The 22304-nt window shown below is 37.2% G+C and overlaps 1 protein-coding gene across 1 annotated transcript in view; it reads left to right on the top strand.

Annotated features, from left to right (window-relative positions):
* Window positions 1–16570, top strand: part of RAI2 (retinoic acid induced 2) — a 136165-nt gene extending 119595 nt beyond the window's left edge. Inside the window, exon 2 of the mRNA XM_012546049.3 lies at window positions 14560–16570. Coding sequence (XP_012401503.1) covers window positions 14659–16329 — 1671 coding nt within the window. The 5' untranslated portion in view covers window positions 14560–14658 and the 3' untranslated portion in view covers window positions 16330–16570. The remainder of the gene's footprint in view (window positions 1–14559) is intronic.
* The last annotated feature ends 5734 nt before the right edge of the window (window positions 16571–22304 follow it).

Genomic DNA, 22304 nt, shown 5'->3' with positions numbered 1-22304 from the left:
TTGAAACAGATGCTCTCTAAAGTCTTTTTTAATAATACTGTTCTATAAATGATAACTAAAAGTGAAATAATAATAATAATTTTAAGTCCAGTCCTTTATTCAGACAAGAAAATCTGAATGTGGCAGGGATTCCCTCTTCTTCCAAACCTTTTGTAACCTTGGGGTACAAGAATTGACACAGGGAGCAGCTCTTAGAAGCAGTTAGGACAAACAAGTTGTCTTCTTCAGTTAAAAAAATAAATCTGTTTGGTGCCTGTGACCCCTTAATGTTTGTTCTTCTAAGCAATATAGTTTGGTTTAGGGCTTTTACTTGACAGTTTCATGGGTATTTGTTCTTCATGAAGATGAGATAATTACAATTCAATTTATATTATGGAATTTTAAAGTTTACAAAGCATTTTTTCCCATATCAAGTCCATAAAGTGGATGGTCAGTCCACAAGTATTATTAAAACTTACTATAGTAGGCACTGGGAATACAGAGGCAAAAATGAAGTATTCCTGTCCATCAAGAGGTTTAAATTTGATTGTTGGAGACAAGGTTTCTAAAAAAAATTTTTTTTAATTGTTTAAGACATGCAAACCATTGGGCCAATAGGACATCACTTGATCAGTGACTAGCACTAAGATTATGAGTATACTTTTGTCTGAAGAAAGTTGATTAAATTGTTTTTTGGATTACTTGATATGTGTTTAAAAATTTTTTTTTAAATAAAGGCTACATATGTTTCAATTGTCATCAATGAAACATTCACACATAATACATTTCTGATTTATAGCTCACTATTGTAAAAATTTGAATGTTCCTCTAAATCAGAACCTTGGTTCTTAGAATTAGAACTTCAAATAGCAGGAGAGGATAGGGGGTCTTTGCCATGAAAGTTAGGGGTAGTCTTGAACAAACAGCATTGTGGTCTAAGCTGGTTTCTCTGAAAACAATAATACTCCCATGAGTCCCAAATTGAAGCTATCAATAGATATCTGATATATCTGATATAATCTGATATGAATCTGATATAATTTGATATAATCTGATACAATCTGATATAAAACTCAGTTCTTCCAAAGGCTTGTAGCAAGGTGCACAGTGGATAGGGCTTGGAGTCAGGAAGCTCTAAGTTCAAATCCAACTTCAGACAGCTGTATGATCCTGGGCAAGTCACTTAACCCAGTTAGACTCAGTTTTCTCCTCTGTAAAATAGAAATAATAATAGCATCCACCTCCTGGGATTGTGGAGTTGTTGTGAGAATCAATTGAGATGATAATTGTGCTTGGAACATAGGAAACATTGTATAAATGTTAGCTATTGTCATTGGTTTGAAGGCATAACATTTTTTGTAAAGGTCAGAATCAGCTTGCAATCAAAAAGATCTAAGTTCAGGTTCAATTTCAGACACATTAGCTGTGGACGCTGGGCAAGTCACTTAACTCTGCTTCAGTTTCTTCCTCTGTAAAATGGGATAATAATAGCACCTACCTCCCGGCGCTGTTATGAGGCTGAAATAAGAAAACACTGTAAAACCCCTAGGTAAATCTCAAGTCGCTACACAAATGCTAGTTATTGTTATTGTATACGTATTGGATATAATTTTACAAGTTAATAACAAAAGTGTCCCATCCACCTTCGTTATCTTGTGGTTTTCTTTTCAAGTTCTGTCCATTTCACCGCGCTCTGCAGCTGGGGAAATGTTTGCTGCAGACGAGCATTTATTTGCACATGGTGACGTGGTCTGTGCTATTCATTTCACAGATGAGGAGGCAGAAGCTCCGGGAGGAGAGACTGCCTCGCTGGAGGTCTGCACAATGGCGGAGCCCCGGCCACAGCCGCTTCTCCTACCTCCCCAAAGCCCAGCTCTGCGCGGGGCCCCCACGCTGACTGCGATCAGCCCCACAGCGAAAAGAGCTTAATTATGCACTCCCCGCTGCGGCAGCAGCCCAGCTTTCTCTTCCTGGAGGAGAGATGCCACATTCAGAGGCGATTTTTTCATTGATGTGAAGTTCTCTAAAGGCTAAAGATTAATTTAGGCTTTGAATAATTTTTCCCGACAGAGGGAAGCGACCTTGGAGCACGTCTAGATAGATGATTTGAAGAGATAAAGAGGGTTATAAATCCAGAGCTAGAAGTAATCTCAGATTCGACTGACCGACTCATTTCTTTAAGTGGGAAACTGAAGCTTTGGAGAGGTTAAGTAGGTCACACAGGTGGCACTTGGCAAAGGCCGAGTGTGAATCCAGCTCTTCTGCCCCTGAAGATAGTGACCTTTATACTGCACTATCTCCTACACTTTAGTTAGCACCGTGCAGAGAAATGGTGAAGTCTCACCTTATTTCTTGTTGTTCAGTCTTGTCCTACTCCTCGTGACTCCGTTCAGGAGTCTTCTTGGCAAAGATTCTGGAGAGGCCTACCATTTCCTTCTGCAGCTCATTTTACAGATGAGGAAAATGAGGCAAACAGGATGAAGTGACTTGTCCAGTCACAGAGCTACTAAGTGTAAGAAGCTGGATTTGAACTCAAGGAAAAATGAAAAAAACCTTCTTCCATAAGGTGAGATAGGTAAGTAGATGGCACAGTGAGTAGAGCACAGAGCCTGGGGTCAAAAAGACCTCAGTGTCTAACACCCTTTGAGATTATCTCCAATTTATTTTATATTACATATTAACATATATATGGATATGCATACACATACAGATATATACCCACATATATATGGATAATAGATGTTTATATGTAAATACATTTTCTATATTACATCTATATGTTATACATTCACATATCATGTATTTATTTTATATACTTTTATCATATCTTTATAGTATTTATATATTTTAATTTTATATTGAATTATAGTTATATGAATTTATATTCATACATTCAAAATATTTTTTATATTTGCATACATACATATATATGAATCGTGTGTGTTTGCATTTATGTGTATGTGTATATATATGTATATATATACATATATATATATATATATATACACACATACACACATATACACATGCCTACATATATATCCATGTGGGTGAGGGAAGAGTGTCCCAGTCTAATGACGGAGATAATATGCAGACACTGAAAATGTGATCAGGGACTGTTTTCTGAGGAAGGGGAGTCACCTTTCTTTATATCTCTTGTGTTTAGCAGAGTGCCTAGAACATAATAGGTGCCTAATAAATGCTTGTTGACTTAACTTGGGCATGCCTGGATACTGAGTAAAGGTCCAGAGTTTGATTACTGACAGGCGCCAGTTTCCCTTTCTCCCTATACAAAACATGCATTTTGTTCTGCTCAATACTTTTCCAAATGCTTTTATTTTTATAACATCTCATATGAACTTCACAACAACTTAGTAAGGAAGCGAGGTCAAACATTAACCCCATTTTACAGATGAGAAAACTAAGGTTGGGTTTCAGTTAAATGCTTTGCACATTTTAAAGGGCAATATAAATGCCAATTATTATTGCTATTTTTAGTAACATTGAAGAAATTTTACTTTCTCAAGATCCAGGACTTGACAAATTTATTTGAATTGAGAAAGTCAGACTCATTTGGCACATTATTTGTGCCTGAACTAGCAGCTAGTAATTGCCAGGAAAGGACCCAGCCAAAGGTCTCCTAACTCCCAGATTTGTAGGTTTTCCAGTAGGTTTTTCACTATCCCTCCATAGCAGCAGTCTCTGAGCAAAATAAGCATCCCCAATTCATGCTCTCTAAGCATGTTCTATGTTTAGCCCTGTTCTAATATTTAGCTTGTGAGCAAACCAACAGTCTTCAAACAAAATCACCCATGTTGATTTTTATGCTGAAATACAAAACTATGGTGAGTAATATTAACTAGGAAAAACAACAGTACCTAGAGCTGGATTCTCCCAAGTTTCCAAATGCTTAATATAAACAGAATCTTTCTGCTTCCTTTCACTTGTAAGTTAGACTTCGAATCAAAAATAATTTGTTATTGCACTTATTTTCATTACTAGACCAATCTTTCATTTGCTTATTCTGCTTCCTTTAATTTCCAGCTCAGTCTTAGTAAATTTCAATTTCAATATTCATAATTATGTAAAGACATCTTTGGCTAACACTAAACACAAAGGGTATTTCCAAGTTCTCAGTGATTAGTGTTTAGAACAAAATGTTTTTAGAAAGGGCTAGATACCTTTTATGTGGATATAAAGGAGGAGGAAAAAGCAGGACTCCAAATTATGATGCAAGACCCTTTTAACAGCTGATATTAAAGTTTTCAACTCTACAGAAAATTAGGTAATTTTAAAAACTAGGTTAATTAATAACACTTCAGAACAGGGTGATCTCCACCCCTCTAGATAAAACTCTGATACAACCTACTGCCTGTACCCATCATCTGATGGATAACTTTTAAGGGTGTATATAGGCAACTAAATAGTGCTATGGATAGAGTTCCAGAGTTGGAGTCAGGAAGACTTAAATTCGAATCCCACCTCGGAACTTACTAGCTGTGTGATTCTGAACAAGACACTTAACCTTATTCTCAGGTAATCATCTGTAAAATGGGGACAAAATGGAGAGAAGAAAATGGAGACCCACTCCAATATCTTTGCTCAAAAAAAAACCCTGTAGATAAATCTGTGGGACTCACAAAGAATCAGACACAAATAATGAACAACAGCAGGAAGCTAAATAGTATAATGAAATACTAGATTGAAAATAGGAACACCTAAGTTTGAATTCTGCCTCAGATTCTGGGCAAGTCACGTTAAGTCTTCTCAGATTCAGTTTATTCATCTACAGAATGACATTAATAATAAAATGTACCTCACAAGGTTGTTAAGAAACTCAAATGAGATAACATACATATAAAGTTCTTAAAATAATAAAAAATGTTAGTTCATATTTTTAGCTATTATATCATCTTATTTTCCAAATAGATTATAAATTCCATGAAGGCAGAGATCATACCTTATCTCCTTACCTTATGCATGAATATCTATTATCTGATTTGTTAACTAGATAAAAAAATAGAGGACTAGTGTGCCAGAGATATTTATGTGTGGTATCCTCTAAGTGACCTAATATGCAAGTGATATTTTACCCCAAGAGATTAAACCAATATAATTATATTGGTTTATATAAGAGATTATATAATTATATTGGTTTATATAAGAGATTAAACCAATATAATTATATTGATTTATTATTATTATTGTGCATAAATATTCCCTTGCTCTTCCAAACTGTAAGACCATGCAATAGACATCCGTGCCCTTTCAAGTTTGATTTTGTTCTACTAATCCTATATATAAACTGAATATCTCTCTATACCCACACCTCAATAATGTTATAAATTATATATGATACATACATATATATATACATATACATATACATATACATAATTTATTATAAATAGATTTAGAACTGGATCAGACCATTCATTGAGTCTATCCCACTCATTTTTGGAAAAGAAAATTGATATCTAGGAAGGTAAATTAATTTATTTGAAGATCACACAGCTAGTTAAAATCCAAGGGAAACTTAATTTGAGATCTTTCTGACTAAAAGATCAACACTCTATCCACCATGACCTAAGGAGGACAGGGGGAAGGAGAAGGAGTACAGTCTGAGCTAGTTTTGTTTTTTTTTTTTTAATTATTGATTATAGAATTATTAAAGAAACTATGTTTTATAACTTCAGTAGAGATTCCATTATTATTATTCAATCATGTCCAACTCTTCATGACCCCCTGTGGGGTTTTGTTGACAAATATACTGGTATAGTTTGTGATTTCCTTTTCCAGCTCATTTTACAGTTGAGAAAACTGAGGCAAACAGGGTGAAATGAGTTGCTCAGGGTCATACAATTAATTGTGTCTGAGGCTAATTTTGAACTCAGTAAGATGAGTTTTCCTGATTCCAAGATTCTATCCACTGCACTATCCTGATGTCTAGAAATTTTGTAGACCTAAGTCATTCACAACTGATGCAGACCTATTGCTAGGTCAAAGGATATGCTCAGAGCAATTTATATGTTTCTTAATTTTTTATTAATTTTAAATTTACAAACATACATTTTTAAACATATATCTTTAAAGGCACTTGAAAAATTTTGCTTCTTAATATACTGAACTTTACTCCTGAAGTTTTATTTATATTATGTTTGTATAATACTTGTCTCTCCTCTTCAGAATATAATTTTCCTGGGACTAGAGATATTTTCATATTTTGTGCTTGTATATCCAGCACCTAACATAGGGCCTGGGCAGAGTAGGTATTTAAAAGATATTTGTTGATTAATTGATTGTTTTTCATAAAGAGTATTCAGAAGAGATCACAAACTGAAGGAATGAATAAGATCCAAATTAATTAGGTTCTACTAGATATACATAATTTAGTTGAGAGTGAAAAGAAAATTGATTTTATGGGCCAAGAAATGAATTGTGTTATTTTGTCTGCATGACTACATATGTGCATAGGCAGTATATTCATGAAGTTAACATGTTTTTAAAGTTTTATACTTGAATATCAGGCTGTGAATAGTAGATTATAAATCCCCTCTTTCATTCGGGCATTTCTTCATGAATATTTATTAAATACTGTTCAAAAGCATTCTTTACTCCCAGAACCTCCTACATAGTAGGTACTCAGTGTTGGAATCTTTACAAATTGTTAAGCCATTGGAGTTGATAGAGACAATAATTATCTAATTTGGCATGGTTCAATATGATTGATTTGATCTTAGAAGGAGATATTTTGGGCCAGAACTTGAAACAAGGTACTAAGTACAACTGATGGAAACAGTGTTTTAGAGAGCTCATAAGTATCTAAGTACTCAATGGAGTTCACACATTTGGGAGAGTTCAGGGTTTAGAAAGAGATATCCGAATTCACACCTCCCTTAGGGCCAGAGAGCACTCTGGGAGATAACCCAGAATCCCTCTCTCTCCAGAAGGAGGAGTTAACCTTTGGGAGATCATATATATATATACAGGAAGCTCTTAGAGCTGGAGAGAGTTTTCTTGGGAGCATTCCCAGGAGTTGGAGAGGAGCACTCTGCAAGAAAGCCCACAAGCCCTATCTTCGAGGCAAGAGAGATTTATTGTATCTTCTACCTTGGTGCTGGCTGGAGTCGGAAGGACAAACCTTTGGATTTGGAGACATTCGGGCGGAGCTCTTAGAACCAAGCGGAGAGATAGGTCTCTGGGCTAACCAGGCTATATTGAAGGACACAATAAAAGATCTGAACTCTTTTATCACCTGGCTGTGTTTTGGAAAAAGAACATCACGACTCAGCAAACATTTAAGATCTGTAAACAACATTTAAAAACAAGTTATATCTTCTCACCACTGATGAAAATTTTTGAACCTGTTAACCACACCACAAGGCCTTGTTTACCCTGTCATTGTGAACAGCTGTGTAATCTTAATAATGTGCTCTTTACAAATTGTTTCTAGCACATCTACAAACTGAATTATTGAAGCTGAAATGTGTATAGAAACTTTAGGAAAATGCTAAAATATACAATTGTCTGCATTGCCATTATATTGGAAATTCCTCAATTGCCTTGTTCTAAAAATAGAATCAAATGTGTTTGTTCTCTTATGGTCAAGTTGTAAAAAAGCTGGATTGAGTCATGAAATGAAGCAGCTCCTCTTGTGTTTTGGATTATTCATTATGATTCAATAGAGGAAGAGAATATATATATATATATATATATATTAATACAAACATCTGTATTTATGCAATTGTTACTTTCTTCCACATTCCTTGTCCATCTTTCTATAGTTCCTTCAATCCAATAGCATTCAATTTGACATCCCCTTCCTGCCATTTTTGATGTTATTCCCAGTCTCAGTATTATCACAATAAAACACAATTTATTGAAGTTTAAATTTATATAAGCAACAGAAAGCATATGATTGGAAAGCAAAATAGGCTAACCTATCAATAAAACAAATATTAGAGGGCTGGGGTAGGGAGAAGATGGGAAGTTTACTCATTTTTTCATGGAGATGTGACTTTCAATTAAGCAGCTAAGTAATGCAATGGACAAAATTTTACATTGTTTACAATGCTATTCCTATTACATAGATTATTCTTTTCCACTCACTTCATTCTGCATTAGTTCATACAAATCTTCCCAGGTTTCTCTGAAGCCATTCCTTTCATTGTTTCTTATAGCAAAATAGCATTCCTTCATATTCATCTTCTGTTCAGTAATTCCTTAATTAAATGGCACTCCCTTTAATTTCCTTTTTTCCCACCACGAAAAAGAATTAATATGCTTTTGTATAAGGTCCTTTTCTTCTTACTTTTTATCTCTTTATGGTATAGGCCTAATAGTGATATTTCTGGGTTAAAGGGCATGCACAGTATAATAAATTTTGGAGCATAGTTCAAAAGGTTGCTTCATACAGGTCCTCTATTAAGGTCCAGTTTGGATTTTAATTACTTATTTGTAAGTGGTAACATTTTAAGACTGATTCATTGATTTTCATATTAAATTCTCCCTTGATAGAGTCATAATGAAGACCAAGAAGCTGGGCAGAACTGAGATGTGAAGTATGGGGAAGAGAAATAGAGAGCAGTATCGTTCCATTTTTTCCTTTCCCACTCAAATCTCAAACAATATTCTTTGGGACCCTGGTCTCTGTTATATAAGTATTTATTTTATCTTCCCAGGAAATAGGCCTCCAATCTCCCACACTAAGCCATTGTGCCCCAACCCCTTCCAGATCCTCTTCAGTTAGCACAGTGCCTGGTACTTAAGTAAAATAATTAAGTAAACTAACAAAAATATTTTATTAAGTAAATAATAAATACGTTCTTAAATGAGATGGCAAGCAGAGAACTGTGCAAACCTTAAAACAATATAAATACTATTACTATTTAATAGTTACATAAAATGTTATTATTATCATGAGGTTGGAAAATGGAAGTGGTTGGTGTGGACTAACAATTCTTTAATCTATCTGTGTTCACTTAGCAACCGAGCTGTAGTCAGAACTTGATAAGCTGCTGTAGGTCTTAATCAGGTAAGCTGCATATTCTAGACTAGAGGAAAAACAAAGATCCTGTCTATTTAGAGAATTTTGGCTAAATTCAATTCACAAGAATCTATGGAACAATATCTACTTACTTAGGGTTTAGCAGTGTGCTTGATTTCCCAATGGAATATGTGTTAACTATAAGATAGTTTAGTCATTTCAGTTGAGTCCTCTTTGTGACCCTATTTGGGAGCTTCTTGCAGATGAGGAAACTGGGGCAGAGTTAAGTGACTGACCCAGGGTCACACAGATAGTAAGTGTCTAAGGCTGGATTTGAACTCAGGAAGATGAGTCCTCCTTACTTTAAACTTGGTGCTGTATCTACTGTACCAGGACTTCCTAACTCTAGATCCAATTCTCTATCTGCCTTACCACTCAGCTTCCTCTTGTGACTTATGGTTTTCTACAGGACTTAGCTAATCAGCATGGTATTACTGATTTAACCCCAGAAAAGGCAAAGACCCCCCAAGACTAAAATGGTAGTAGCTGATATTAAGATCAGAGATCTAGGCTAGAAAAAGAACTCAGAAATCTAGTTCAATTCTCTCATTTGATAGAGATTTCTTGAACAATTTCTTGGACATGACAATCCTCTTCTGTCACTGTCCTTTGTACAGTTTGTTCCCCATACATAGAATGTTCCTTCTCTTCATTTCTGTCTCTGTTTCCCTGGCTTCCTTCCAGATTCAACCAGGGCCACTTTCTAAAAAAGGAGGCTTTTCCAAGGCCCCCCCAGCTACTCCTATTTTCCTCTTTTTAGGTTACCAGCTACTCAGCCTGCATAGATTTTGTATGTACTTAGTTAATTTACATATCATTTGTATGTACAAATACATAGTTATTTACATATCAGAATGTATCAGAATCAGAACTCCTTGCAGGTAGGAACTGGTTTGGGCAATTCTTTGTATTTTCTGCATCTAGTAAAGCGCCTTGAACATAGTGAGTTTTTAATAAAATCTTGAATGTCTGACTGATCAGGTACCAAATCTGAACCTCACAGAAAAATTCTAAATAGAAACAAAGCCTTACTTTGACTGTAACTTTTTGAGAGCCAAAACCTCAGACAACATCCTGATCCCAATGACAGACCATATTCATGAGGCCAAAATCAAACAGAAAGTTTCCCAAGAGAATCACAACAGAATCATGTGATAGTCAAATGCAGCCATTAGCAATGACAGCTGAGAGAAGCATAGAAATATGAATAGATCTATATGAGAAAATAGCCAAGGAAAAAATGAAGAACTCAGAAAGATGTGTGTGCACTGATACCAACTGGGTAAAAAGCAGCTTTATAAATTCATTGCAATAAACATTTATTAAGAAAATCTCTGAACACTCAGAGATAAAACAAGCACAGGCAAGAAGTTTCCTATCTATGACAATTTATTTAATTATAAGCTTAAGGATGATTACCATTTGTATAGTGTTTTAAGGTTTGCAAATATTATCTTATTTTATCTTCATCACCATCCTGGGAGATAAAGTGTTATGATTATTCCCATTTTAGAGTTGAGGAAGATAGACAAGGCAGGATTTAAATGAATTGCCTAGCGCCACACAGCTAATAAATATTTGTTGAGAAGGTTTGAATTCAGATCTTCCCTAACTACAAATGCTGTGCTTTTTCCATTCTGCCATAGAGTTCTAAATCCAGAGTCAGGAAGACTTATGTTCCCAAGTTCAAATCCAGTAATATATGATACTTTCTTTTTAGTATTATCAACTTTGATTCACTCAAAAGATTTCCATCTTTACATGTTATAGTTCCTCACCCTTACTCCCCATCTTCCTTTCTTAAGAAATGGCTTTAAACATTTCGATCCTTCTCAAGAGAGAATTACTCCAAGGGATAATGCTGCCATTGCAAGAACTCTTTCCTCAGTTTAGAATGTTTAGAAGTTTGAGTAGAGGAAAGAGTGACAAAAGTCCTACATTTTAGGAAAAACACTTAAGTGACCAAATGGAGCTTCCTATTGTCTCCAGGAGCAAATAAAAAATGCTCAAAAAAATGTTCAATTGAGCATTCAAAGCCCTTTATAACCTGAGCTAATCCTACCTTTCCAATCTTCTTTCAATTCAGTCCCAATAACATACTCTTCAATCTAGTGACACTGGCTGTTCTATGAACAGAACACTCAGTTTCTTGGCTGTCCCCCATACCTGAAACATTTCCTTCCTCTGTTCTGACTTACTCACCTCCCCGTCTTCCTTTAAGTCCCAGCAAAAATCCAATCTATTTCAGGAAGACTTCTCCACACTCTTCAATTCCAGTTCTTTTTAATCATTTCCTGATTAATCCACTATTCTTTAGCTTTGTATTTGTTTGAAAGTTATCTCCCAAGGTAGAAGGTAAGCTCCTTGAAGGGAATGCCTTTTGCCTTTTTTTGCTTTCCTTCCCCCATATCCTCAGCACTTCACACAGTGCCTGGCACAAAGGAAGTGCTCAATAAATGTTTGCTGATTGACTGGTGATGGTAGTGATTGTCCTCAAAGATGACCAAAATGACATCACTATATTTAGAGTTGAGTTGCAGTGTATCCTATTGTGGTTGAGCAGACCAATATGACCTCGGAATGCTCTGCCACAGGATGGATATCAGTAGTCCCCATGGATAATTGGGGTGGACTCCCTAACTGTGAATCTTATTTCTTTTGGGCTAATTCACTTCTGCTTTGCTCATAGGGCACAGCACCTTTTCTGATGAGGGCTGGCCATGTTGTTGGGTGGTCCTGTGCCAGTATCTCCTATGTCATATAATTGATTCAAAACTTCTTAAGAGAGATCTTGAGAATATTGACTCAGGAATTATCCCTAAGAACTCTGAAGGGAGGAGTAGCCAAGCCTGGCCAGTAGGAGAATAAGAGTGAGTGGTCAGGCCTTAGGTTACACAAGATTTATAATGGGCTTTATAAACTCTGATTGCCCCAGATAGTCTTATTTCTGTAAGGAGAGATGGGAGTGAGGAAGAAAGAGAATTTGATGTGCTGGGGGAGGAGGATGGGGAATGTGAAGGGAGGAGGAGTGGTGATGAAAAGGGCAGATTATCCCCCGGACAAATAAATCAGAGATAAATGTAGATCTTCCTATCTATCTTGATTGGCATATCAGTGATTTCACCCACCTAGCTATAACTTTTAAGTGAAAAGGAGAGAGGGAAAGGAAGAAAAGGGAGAGGGGAGAAAGAGTTGAGAGATAACCTCATTTAATCCCATTTCAAAAAAGAAAATAGGAAAAAAAAAATGCTCTCAAAATAATCCATTCTCTGCAACCAAGGAAATAAAATAGCACCTCCTCTTTTTGACAAGGTGCAACTGTTCATTAGTTAATGGTTCTCCTATTTGATTTGAAGAGGTTTTGCAAGGCCTCTGCCTAGAGTTAATAAATAGCTTTGCTTCAGAACTCTTGGGAATCAGTCCCAGCCTCCTCCCCAATCTTAGCTCATCCTCCAGGGCCTGCCCAACTTGCCCTTCTAACCCTAATTTCATTTGCTGGGTTTTATTTCCTCGCTATCACTATAGCTTTATGACTGCCAAGCTGTCTCATGTAGGGACCATCTCAGCCTGTGGCCTAGAATGCAACGTGCCCAGCTTGGTAGAAGCCTGTTTTTCTCCCTTTTATTGGGTTGGTGACCTAGGCTAAGAAACGAGGAGGTTGGAGGTTGGAGGCCAAAACTTTGAGGCAGGAGAAAGATCATTACATATAGGTACAGAATTTGAACTGAAGAAGAATTTTCCAGTCTAAATGAAGATGTAGACCTGGTGCTATCATTATTTCATTTTTATTGAGCATCAGCAAGGGCTCTAGGCACTGTACAGATCCCAGAGTTAGACATGGTCTCTGCCTTCTCAATGGTAACAATGCTAAATATGGACAAATTTCCAAGGTGATTAGTATCACAGGCTGCAATCCTTACTTTAGGGACTATATATGCTTCATTCATTGTTTCATTACCAAGAGAATTCAAAGCTTCACTGACATAGGGTCATTCTGACCCCAAGGACTCTTAACAACTTAGGAACAAATGTTTTCAAAAAGTGCCACAATTCTGCAAGCCCCCAAACCGCTTCCTCATCCTTCTCTGCTTTCTCAAGTCAGGTTAAAATTTGAGGAAGTCAGGTGACAGATTAGCTGGTTAAAGAAAATATAAACCAGCTTTGATTTAGATTCTTTACCATTTAGCAAGAGATCTGCTTCTTCTTATTGGCACAGTCAGGCTCTAGGGAATTTCCTTTTATTGGAAAAAAAGGCTAATAAAACATGCCTGCACACACAGAGACAATGACAAAATTACTTGTGTGAGGAAGAAATGCGATCCCCATTGTTTTCTACATTTCACATGATCACTCCTATGCATTGTTCTATTTTTAAGAGATTCATTGATACAAAAAAATTTTAAAATATATCTATTTTTCAGTGCCCCTCCCCCCATCTCCTTCCTTCCCTCCCTCTCCTGAAGGGATTGTTTTTCTTAAAGTCAATTTTTCAGGAAAACTAACCATTGCTATCTTTCTGAGAGTAAATATTGATCTCAATATCTCTTAACTGGACCACATAATAAAAAAGCTTTGGGGGATTATGTTTTAGGGTTTGTTGGCTTTTTAAATCCTAGCTAAAATTTTATTTTCTGCAAGAAGCCGTTCCCAGTCCCCCTCAATGTTAATGCCTTCCTTCAATTTATGCTGTGTCTATCTTATTTGTACATAAATGTTTGTATGTTGTCCCCACCTTTAGATTGTGAGCTCCTGGAGAACAGGGACTATTTTTCCTTTTCTCTGTATCCCCAATATTTAATATAGTGTCTGCCACATAGTAAACATTATATAAATGTGAGCTATTATTTTTATATTTTACTATTTCCTTTTTCTTTGTATCTCTAGCACTTAACCTAGTACCTCCCAGAAGTTGTTTGTCCTTTGTTCTCTAAGAGGACCATAACATCAGGGAAGGACTGCCATGACTTGGAAGTGAATTGGATTTAAGTGAGGGAGTGCTGTGCGAGGTCACCTGCCTTACTTTCTCCTCCAGAGCCATCTAAGTCCAGTGGCCAGATAGAGATCAGGATGACTGGAGATGGCCCTGGATTTAATGCCCAGTGCCTTGCACAGTCAAGGCTCTCCTTGACTTGACATGACTTTAAGAAGTTAAACAGAGAAGCTGAGTTTTAGCCTAGGGGAAGAGCCTTTCCTCCAAGCTCTAATTTTTTCATTTGACTTCACTTTAGTAGATTACTCATTAAATCATCTGTGTTTATAGCTCAATAATGTTAAATTCACTAGTGTCCTTCATCCACAGATGATTGTTTATGTTTGTATATTTTAAAGGAGATATCAGTAATGTTTACAGTTAGCTAAAATATGGAAACATTTAAAAGGATGGGTGGTTGGATTTTCTTAAGGGGTTGGGTTTTTTGGTTTGGATTTTGGGGTGGTGGTAGCAGAGTTTGTGATAGTCATTTTTAAAGTACTCACAAATATTATTTTAATCAAGATTTATATCATTCTAAAAATATGTTTCTGTGTTCTTCCAGGCCAAGTTATGTTGGTGCAAATGTCTTTAGTGGAACAACAGGGATTCTGGTAACAGCAATGTAAACTTTCATTCTGTGAAACTTCACAAATTCCATACAATGGAGGAATTATACAAGGATACCCAAAATCTCCCCATGGATGTTACCAGCTCTCCTCCCTCCTTGGCCAATAACAAACTGGAAAATGGGGTGGCTCAGCTAATCACAGCTGAGGCATGGAATATCAACTCAACAGACTTGATGAAAAAAGCACTTTCACCTTTGGTAACTGTTCCAGCCCCTTCCATCCTGACTCCCCCAGCAGAATCACAAAGTGGGGTAGCCCTGAAAGTCGCAGCGACTGTACTTCAGCCAATTTGCTTAGGGGATAGCCCAGTGGTCCTGCCAATACATCTGCAAGTAGCAGGAAGCACCACACCTCAGATCAGTCCCAATAACAATACCCCCTATGTCATGACTACCCAAGGTCCAGTGCCTCTGCCTGTCCTCCTAGAGCAGCATGTGTTCCAACATTTAAATTCTCCATTGGTCTTGCCTCAAAGTGCTCCCTGCCCCACCAATCCCATCCACAGTAATCTTTTCCAAGGGGCTTCTGCCTCTGTGGGACAACCCCAGCTGCTAGATCAGAAACCCCCCAGTCAACCCCAAGAACCTGTATTACCCCCAGTATTTCAGACACCAGGGTTTGCTGCTGTTCTTCAGGACTTGTTTCCTTCCCAGGGGACTTTAGGCTCATCACCTTGTCAACCTCCTCCAGATTATACTTCCATCCCCCCTCAACCGTTTAGCTCTCCACTGTCTCCTCTGGTTCCACCAGCTACTCTCCTGGTGCCATATCCTGTGATTGTCCCCTTGCCAGTTCCCGTTCCTATTCCCATTCCCATTCCCATCACTGTGCCCCATAGTTCCGAATCCAAGCTCAGTCCTGACTTTCCCAAGCCACCTTCCTTCAGTATGTATTCCTGTAAAGGAACTCAGACCCCTCTAGAAAAGGAAGAGATAAAACCCTTCAACTTTCTCCAGCAGCGAGAATTTTCCCAACTCAGCCGCCACACAGTGATCAAAATGGGCAATGAGAATGAGGCTCTGGACCTTTCCATGAAGTCCATGTCCTTGCTCAAAGCAAGTGAGGTCAGCCCCCTGCCATATTCTGAAGACAGTGCACTAGACCTATCCCTCTCTTCCTCCCGAAAGGCAGGAAGTTCTGGGCCTCTCCCTGAAGGAGTCCTGTGTCCCAGTTCAGCCATGGACAGCCCAGCCCTTCCCTTGATGGAGAAACTGTCGGGGACGGCTATCCCTTTCACCCAGACTAAGCCACATGAAAACTCCATCAAAGACAATTGCAACAGCAGTAGCAGCAGCAGCAACTCCTCAGAGCTCCTGAGGCAACAGCAGAAGTGGCTGGTGGACCAGACCAGCCGGCCAGGCTGTGAACCCAAGACTGGAAATAACATTGAGATTGTAAGCACGTCCCAGACAGCCAAGGTGATAGTCTCTGTCAAAGATGCAGTGCCCACAATTTTTTGTGGCAAGATCAAGGGCCTCTCAGGGGTGTCCACCAAAAACTTTTCCTTCAAGAGAGACCTTCCTCAGGATTCTGTGCTGCAGTGCTATGATGTCAAGGCTCAGGCAGAGTCCAGGGAAAATGCAGAATCCCTTAGGAAACCCATCAAAAACCGGAGTGTAAAGTTAAAGAAAATGAACTCCCAGGAAATACACATTCTTCCAATCAAAAAGCAACGGCTGGCTGCCTTTTTTCCAAGAAAGTAAATTATGGCTTTTTTAAAGAAAAAATTAAGATTATAATATTATGGGGAAAGATGCACTTGGTTTAAAAAATGCATTTAAAACTTAAACTATCTTTGTAACTTATTTTTTGGGAGTAGTAGGGAGGTGGGAGGAAAGGATCAGCTCTAGATTCCCTGTAAGCTGGTTTGGTTTCTTTTTTTTTTAATTTTCAACTTTTCCTGAAAGAGTAAATAAAAGCAACCTATTTTTCCAGTGGATTGCACATTTTTGCAGCTTTAATGGAATAACAGATGAGTCAGAGGGGGTAAAAGCTATTTTCACTGCCATAAAGTGCTTTGATGATGTAATTCCTAATAATGGGTAGGATGAATATTTCAAAATAAATGTTTGTATGTGCTAATTGGTTGCAGTATTCTGTCCTTTGTAAGTTTGCTTTGATTAACTGGGTAGGTTTGGCCCAAAATCTGTAAACTATGAAACATTTATCTGGGTTATAACTCTAAGCTGTTAGGTTCCAGAAGACTGAGAATAATTCTATTACCCAATAGCACCGTCAAAGGAACCACCAGACATATTACACATGATCCCAAGCAAGTCATTTCACATTCCTTTGGGAGTCCTTTTTCCTTATCTGCAAATTGAGAATGACACAAAGAGAAGTAATATTTGGGAGGCAAGTTTGCATGATGGAAGGTCAGCCCTAACTCTAAAGTAAAAATCTGGGTTCACATTCTGCCTCTGGCACTATTTATGTAACCTTGAACAACATTTAACTTTACTGGGCCTCAGTTGCTTCATTTAAAAAATAAGTTTGCATAAGGTGGAGGGGCCTTTCAATTCTAAATCTATGATCCTAGGATCTCCACAGCTGAACCTGCTTTGAAAGCACCCAAAATTCCAAGGTGCTACTGTAACTGGTCTAAGTGATAAAACACCCTTATATGAAAAGGATCTTTGGGGTAGTCATGCAAGATAGGAAGAAAGTTGGGTACTAAATGGGTAAAGAGAATTTTCCTTTTTTTCCCAGCCTGAAATACGATATAGGGGAGAAAGTTAGTTATATGTGGATAAGGGGTTTTTTTCCAGCCTGAATCAAGATAAATGGGACAGACAGCATTAGTTAATTTAACTATTTCTTGATGGATGTCCACAAGGAAAAGACACATTGTAGCACTTTCACCTGACAAAGTAAAAACTACCCACACTAGTCAGGAAGTAAGAATGTGAACTTAAAATAAACCTAATAGGTGGCACCCCACACATTATGTCTGAAACTGTGCCAGAGGTAGGTTACTTATTGAATGGCTGCTTTTAAGCTTAAAACATGTTCACTTATTGGAATCCATGAGTTTCCCATTTGTTAGTATGGGCCCAAACATGGAAAAAAAAGGAATTGGCCAATTGCTTTATGGCTTTTATTACCAGGCTTCCACATATAGAGTCATATTTTGAACTGTTCCTATACCATGCACAGAAGGTGCACTGCTTGATTTTGTTTTTTGTTTTGTTTTGTTTTGTTTTTTGGCATCCCAATTTTTTAAAAGTGTAAGATCAGAACAATGAAATATTTCCTGTCAGGCTAACTGTTCCCTTCTGCTTCCCTGAAGTTTTCTGCTTTTAAATGGTACAAACTTTTCCCATTTTATTATGTTTCTTGAAGTTTTTTGTTTATTTGTTTTGTTTTTGACCTGAGCCCTTAGTCTTAGTTCTGCTTCCAAACAAGACAAAAATGTTGTGTTTGGGGACAAGTTTTAATCACCTAATGCTTGTCCCTGGATAGAAGACGAGGCAGAAGAAGGGGAGCAGAAACTCCTTAGTGAGAGTTCATCTCCCTTGTTATCCCTGCAATCTTCAATTTCCTGGATATATTGAGAAGACTCTTAGCTCCCCACCACCTGAAGGGAGAAAAAATAGTCTATCCTCCCGGTTACTCTGGGATGCATACAAAAGTGTTAGAGAGTAATTAGTCACAAGATTACCCTCCAGGGGTTTTCTTTGAAAAGTTCAGACTCTTCATATCACAGGGATCCAAGCAGAACAGGTTGGAGCCATGCCTGATGTCCTAAAACAAAACAAAACAAAAAAAAAAAAAACTGATGGAGGTAGCCCCTATTCCAACAACCACAGCCAGGCTTTCTCTTAATGGTTCATGACACCCACCATTTTCTGGAGGAGACAAGAGTGTTGGAGCCTGGGCCATCTCTGCCAGACAGATGTGGAGCACAGAGGCTACAACTGCTTTAGTCACCATCTCTCCCCCTCTTCTACTTCTCACATTTATCTGTGCTGGTGAATGGGTGGGATGGTTAGATCCTCTCTGTGAATGGGAAATAAGGTACTTGAGTTATCACAGTATCTTAACTTGCCTCCATTTGCAGGTTTCTTTTGAATCACCTTGTGGAAGGAGACCATATTCTTGCCTTCCTTTATAATTCCACTACTCGGCACATACTGTCCAATGGATTTTTGTTATTGTTCAGTTGTGATCATGATCCCACTTGGGGTTTTGTTGGCAAAGATACTGGAATGGCTTGCCATTTCCTTCTCCTGCTCACTTAAGGAAACTGAGGCAAATAGGATTAAATGATTTGCCCAGAGTCACACAGTTAAGAAATATCTGAGGACATATTTGAACTCTGAGAAAATGATTCTTATTGATTCTAGCCCCAGCACTCTGGACCATCTAGCTGTTTTGGGCTTACCATTAGTTATTAATATGCCCAACACATAGTAGGCATTTAATAAATGCTTCTGGTTGATGCTGCTACTGCTGATGGCAGCCAGTGGAAGGCGACTGCAGGCTAGAGTCTTCTGAAAAAGAGGATTCTTTGTAAGGATTGGTTGTCACTGAAGTGACAATGGAATCTGTATCTTCCATTCCTCTTTACCATCACTCCTCCAGTCATTTCACAAGTGACAATTTTTTTTTCAGCTGGTAGGTATTTCACACTTGCAAATAATTGATGCACCCAGGAACTTTGTCAAATGTCATAAATCTGTCACCTGTCTGTTTCAATATTGAAGCTAAAAAAGAAGACATCGAGGGAAGAGGAATACATATCTCAGTAAGTTTTAAATAATGTTTTTCTTCCCTTAATCTTATTATAAAAAGTCTTATCATAAAATGTAGGGTTATCTCCCCTACTATCAGTTTCTTCCAGCAAAGAGAGGGTAACCTAGTGGTCACTTTGAGTTTCCTGTACTAATGGGTAGTTTACTTTGACATTTTGTCCAGCATTGCTCAGTTGACAGCTCCAAATTCCTTCATCTTGCTTGAGTCTAAAGGTAACTCAAAATAAATTATTTCAAAAAATTTTAACTAATATTGTTCTTTTTTCATTACTTACTAACAATGTTTGGGAGGGGTTGAGGTATTATCAAAGGGTACATAAGTTTAAAAGTGTCACCTTTTGGATAGGTTCATTCATCAGAAACTACTGAGCTGTGGATCTCAAGTTCTTTGTAGGTGACTAACTCACCTACACTCTCTCTAGATCTCAGCTTAATGATTCTATTTAACTTTGTAGTTCAATGAATTCCCAGTCCATCTATCTGCAGAATTTGACTTGGCAGAATTTGGAGGGTTTGTTTGGTTTTTATAGATTTTCTTTGTTGTTTTGAGTATTCTACCCTCTTTCCTACCCTTACCACCTCCCCTCAAGAAAAAGTATGGAAAAATTAACCTGCACTACAATCAGAATTTTTAATGAGAAATTAGAAGAATTAGAAATTCTTCAGAAATTTAAACTCTGGAAAAGAATTCAAAATTCAGTTGGCCAAAGCATATATATATATATATATATATTTTTTTTTTTTTATATTTCTTTTTTTTTTTTTTTTTTTTTTATTTAATAGCCTTTAATTTACAGGATATATACATGGGTAACTTTACAGCATTAACAATTGCCAAACCTCTTGTTCCAATTTTTCACCTCTTACCCTCCCCCACCCCCTCCCCTAGATGGCAGGATGACCAGTAGATGCCAAATATATTAAAATATAACCTAGATACACAACAAGTATACATGACCAAAACATCACTTTGCTGTACAAAAAGAATCAGACTCTGAATTATTGTACAATTAGCTTGTGAAGGAAATCAAAGATGCAGGTGTGCATAAATATAGGGACTGGGAATTCAATGTAATGGTTTTAGTCATCTCCCAGAGTTCTTTTCTGGGTATAGTTAGTTCAGTTCATTACTGCTCCATTAGAAATGATTTGGTTGATCTTGTTGCTGAGGATGGCCTGATCCATCAGGACTAGTCATCATCTAGTATTGTTGTTGAAGTACATAATGATCTCCTGGTCCTGCTCATTTCACTCAGCATCAGTTAGTGTAAGTCTCTCCAGGCCTTTCTGAAATCATCCTGTTGGTCATTTCTTACAGAACAGTAATATTCCATAATTTTCATATACCACAATTTATTCAGCCATTCTCCAACTGATGGACATACTCAGTTTCCAGTTTCTAGCCACTACAAAAAGGGCTGCCACAAACATTCGTGCACATACAGGTCCCTTTCCCTTCTTTATAATCTCTTTGGGATATAATCCCAGTAGTAACACTGCTGGATCAAAGGGTATGCACAGTTTGATAACTTTTTGAGCATAGTTCCAAACTACTCTCCAAAATGGTTGGATTCGTTCACAACTCCACCAACAATGAATCAATGTCCCAGTTTTCACATCCCCTCCAACAATCATCATTATTTTTTCCTGTCATCTTAGCCAATCTGACAGGTGTGTAGTGGTATCTTAGAGTTGTCTTAATTTGCATTTCTCTGATTAATAATGACTGGCCAAAGCATATATAAAGAAAAATTATTTCTCTTATGAATTGTGAAGTAGTGGTTCTTCATGAAGACCCTTTAAGGAATCTTTTGAAGTAATTCATTCTACTTTTGGACAGGCCTATTTAAGTTTTTTGGGTTGTTTTTTTTTTAATTCAAAACCCACCTCTTGATGACTTTCACTCATTGTTCCTAAGTCTACCTGCTGGGACCAAGTCTGATACCTCCTACCACATGAAAGCCTTTTTAATATTTGAAGGTCCTAACCAAGTCCCAAGTTTTTTTCATATTTAGACTCTCCATCTTTAGTTACCTTCTACTCCTCCTTCTCTGACATGACTTTCAAATCATCTCATCAACCTTCTGGGAGATAGAATTAGACTGTTGAAAAGTCAAATATTACCATCACCACTCCCACCCCCAAATTTGTGCACAATGATGAAGAAAGGGAGTCATTAACAGAAGATAGCACCTGTTTTGTCAAATGGGCCTTTGATTTGAGCTGTGTATAGTAAAACCTAGTTAGACTATAGAAAAGGAAAAATTTGGAGAGATCCTGATCACATTTTGACAACTGATGATGAGCAGACTTTAACAACACTAAAAACATCTAGGTGGTATAATAGAGAGCTACCTAAAGTCAAAAAATAAAAATCTGAATTCAAATATTGCCTCAGATATTTATCAGCTATGTAACAGACTGAGCAATTCACTTAATCTCTGCCTCAATTTCCTCATATGTAAAATTGGGATAATAATAGCTCCTACCTCAATCTGTCCTCAGTAAGTTAGAAAAATGTAATTAATTAGAATCCTCTTTACTAGTATTTCAGCATTGAAAGGGGCCTCAGAAGTCATTTTGACCAGAGACTCATAATCTTTTCAGGTTTTTCTGTATTACCTCTTGACAATCTAGCAAAGCCTATGGGTGCTTTCTCTGAATAGTGTTTTTAAATTAAAAAAAAAAAAATACAAAGGAAACCTATTACATTAAAAAAAAAAAAAGATGTTAAAGATTGTTATGATCATGAAATAAGAAAATATATAAAATGTTTTGCAAAACTTAAATCATTATATAAATGCAAGCTTTTGCACTTATAGAATTAAAAAGATACGTCTCTAGCAGATGTAAAGTAAAAAGACTGACTCCCTTGTGATATACATGTTTTTATAACAGAAAAATAAGTCTAAATAGTTAAGGAT

This window comes from Sarcophilus harrisii, chromosome 3, assembly GCF_902635505.1.
Source record: "Sarcophilus harrisii chromosome 3, mSarHar1.11, whole genome shotgun sequence".
Classification (NCBI taxonomy): Eukaryota; Metazoa; Chordata; class Mammalia; order Dasyuromorphia; family Dasyuridae; genus Sarcophilus; species Sarcophilus harrisii.
Note: the sequence above shows the minus strand (reverse complement) of the source record. Positions and strands in the feature narration are given on the sequence as shown.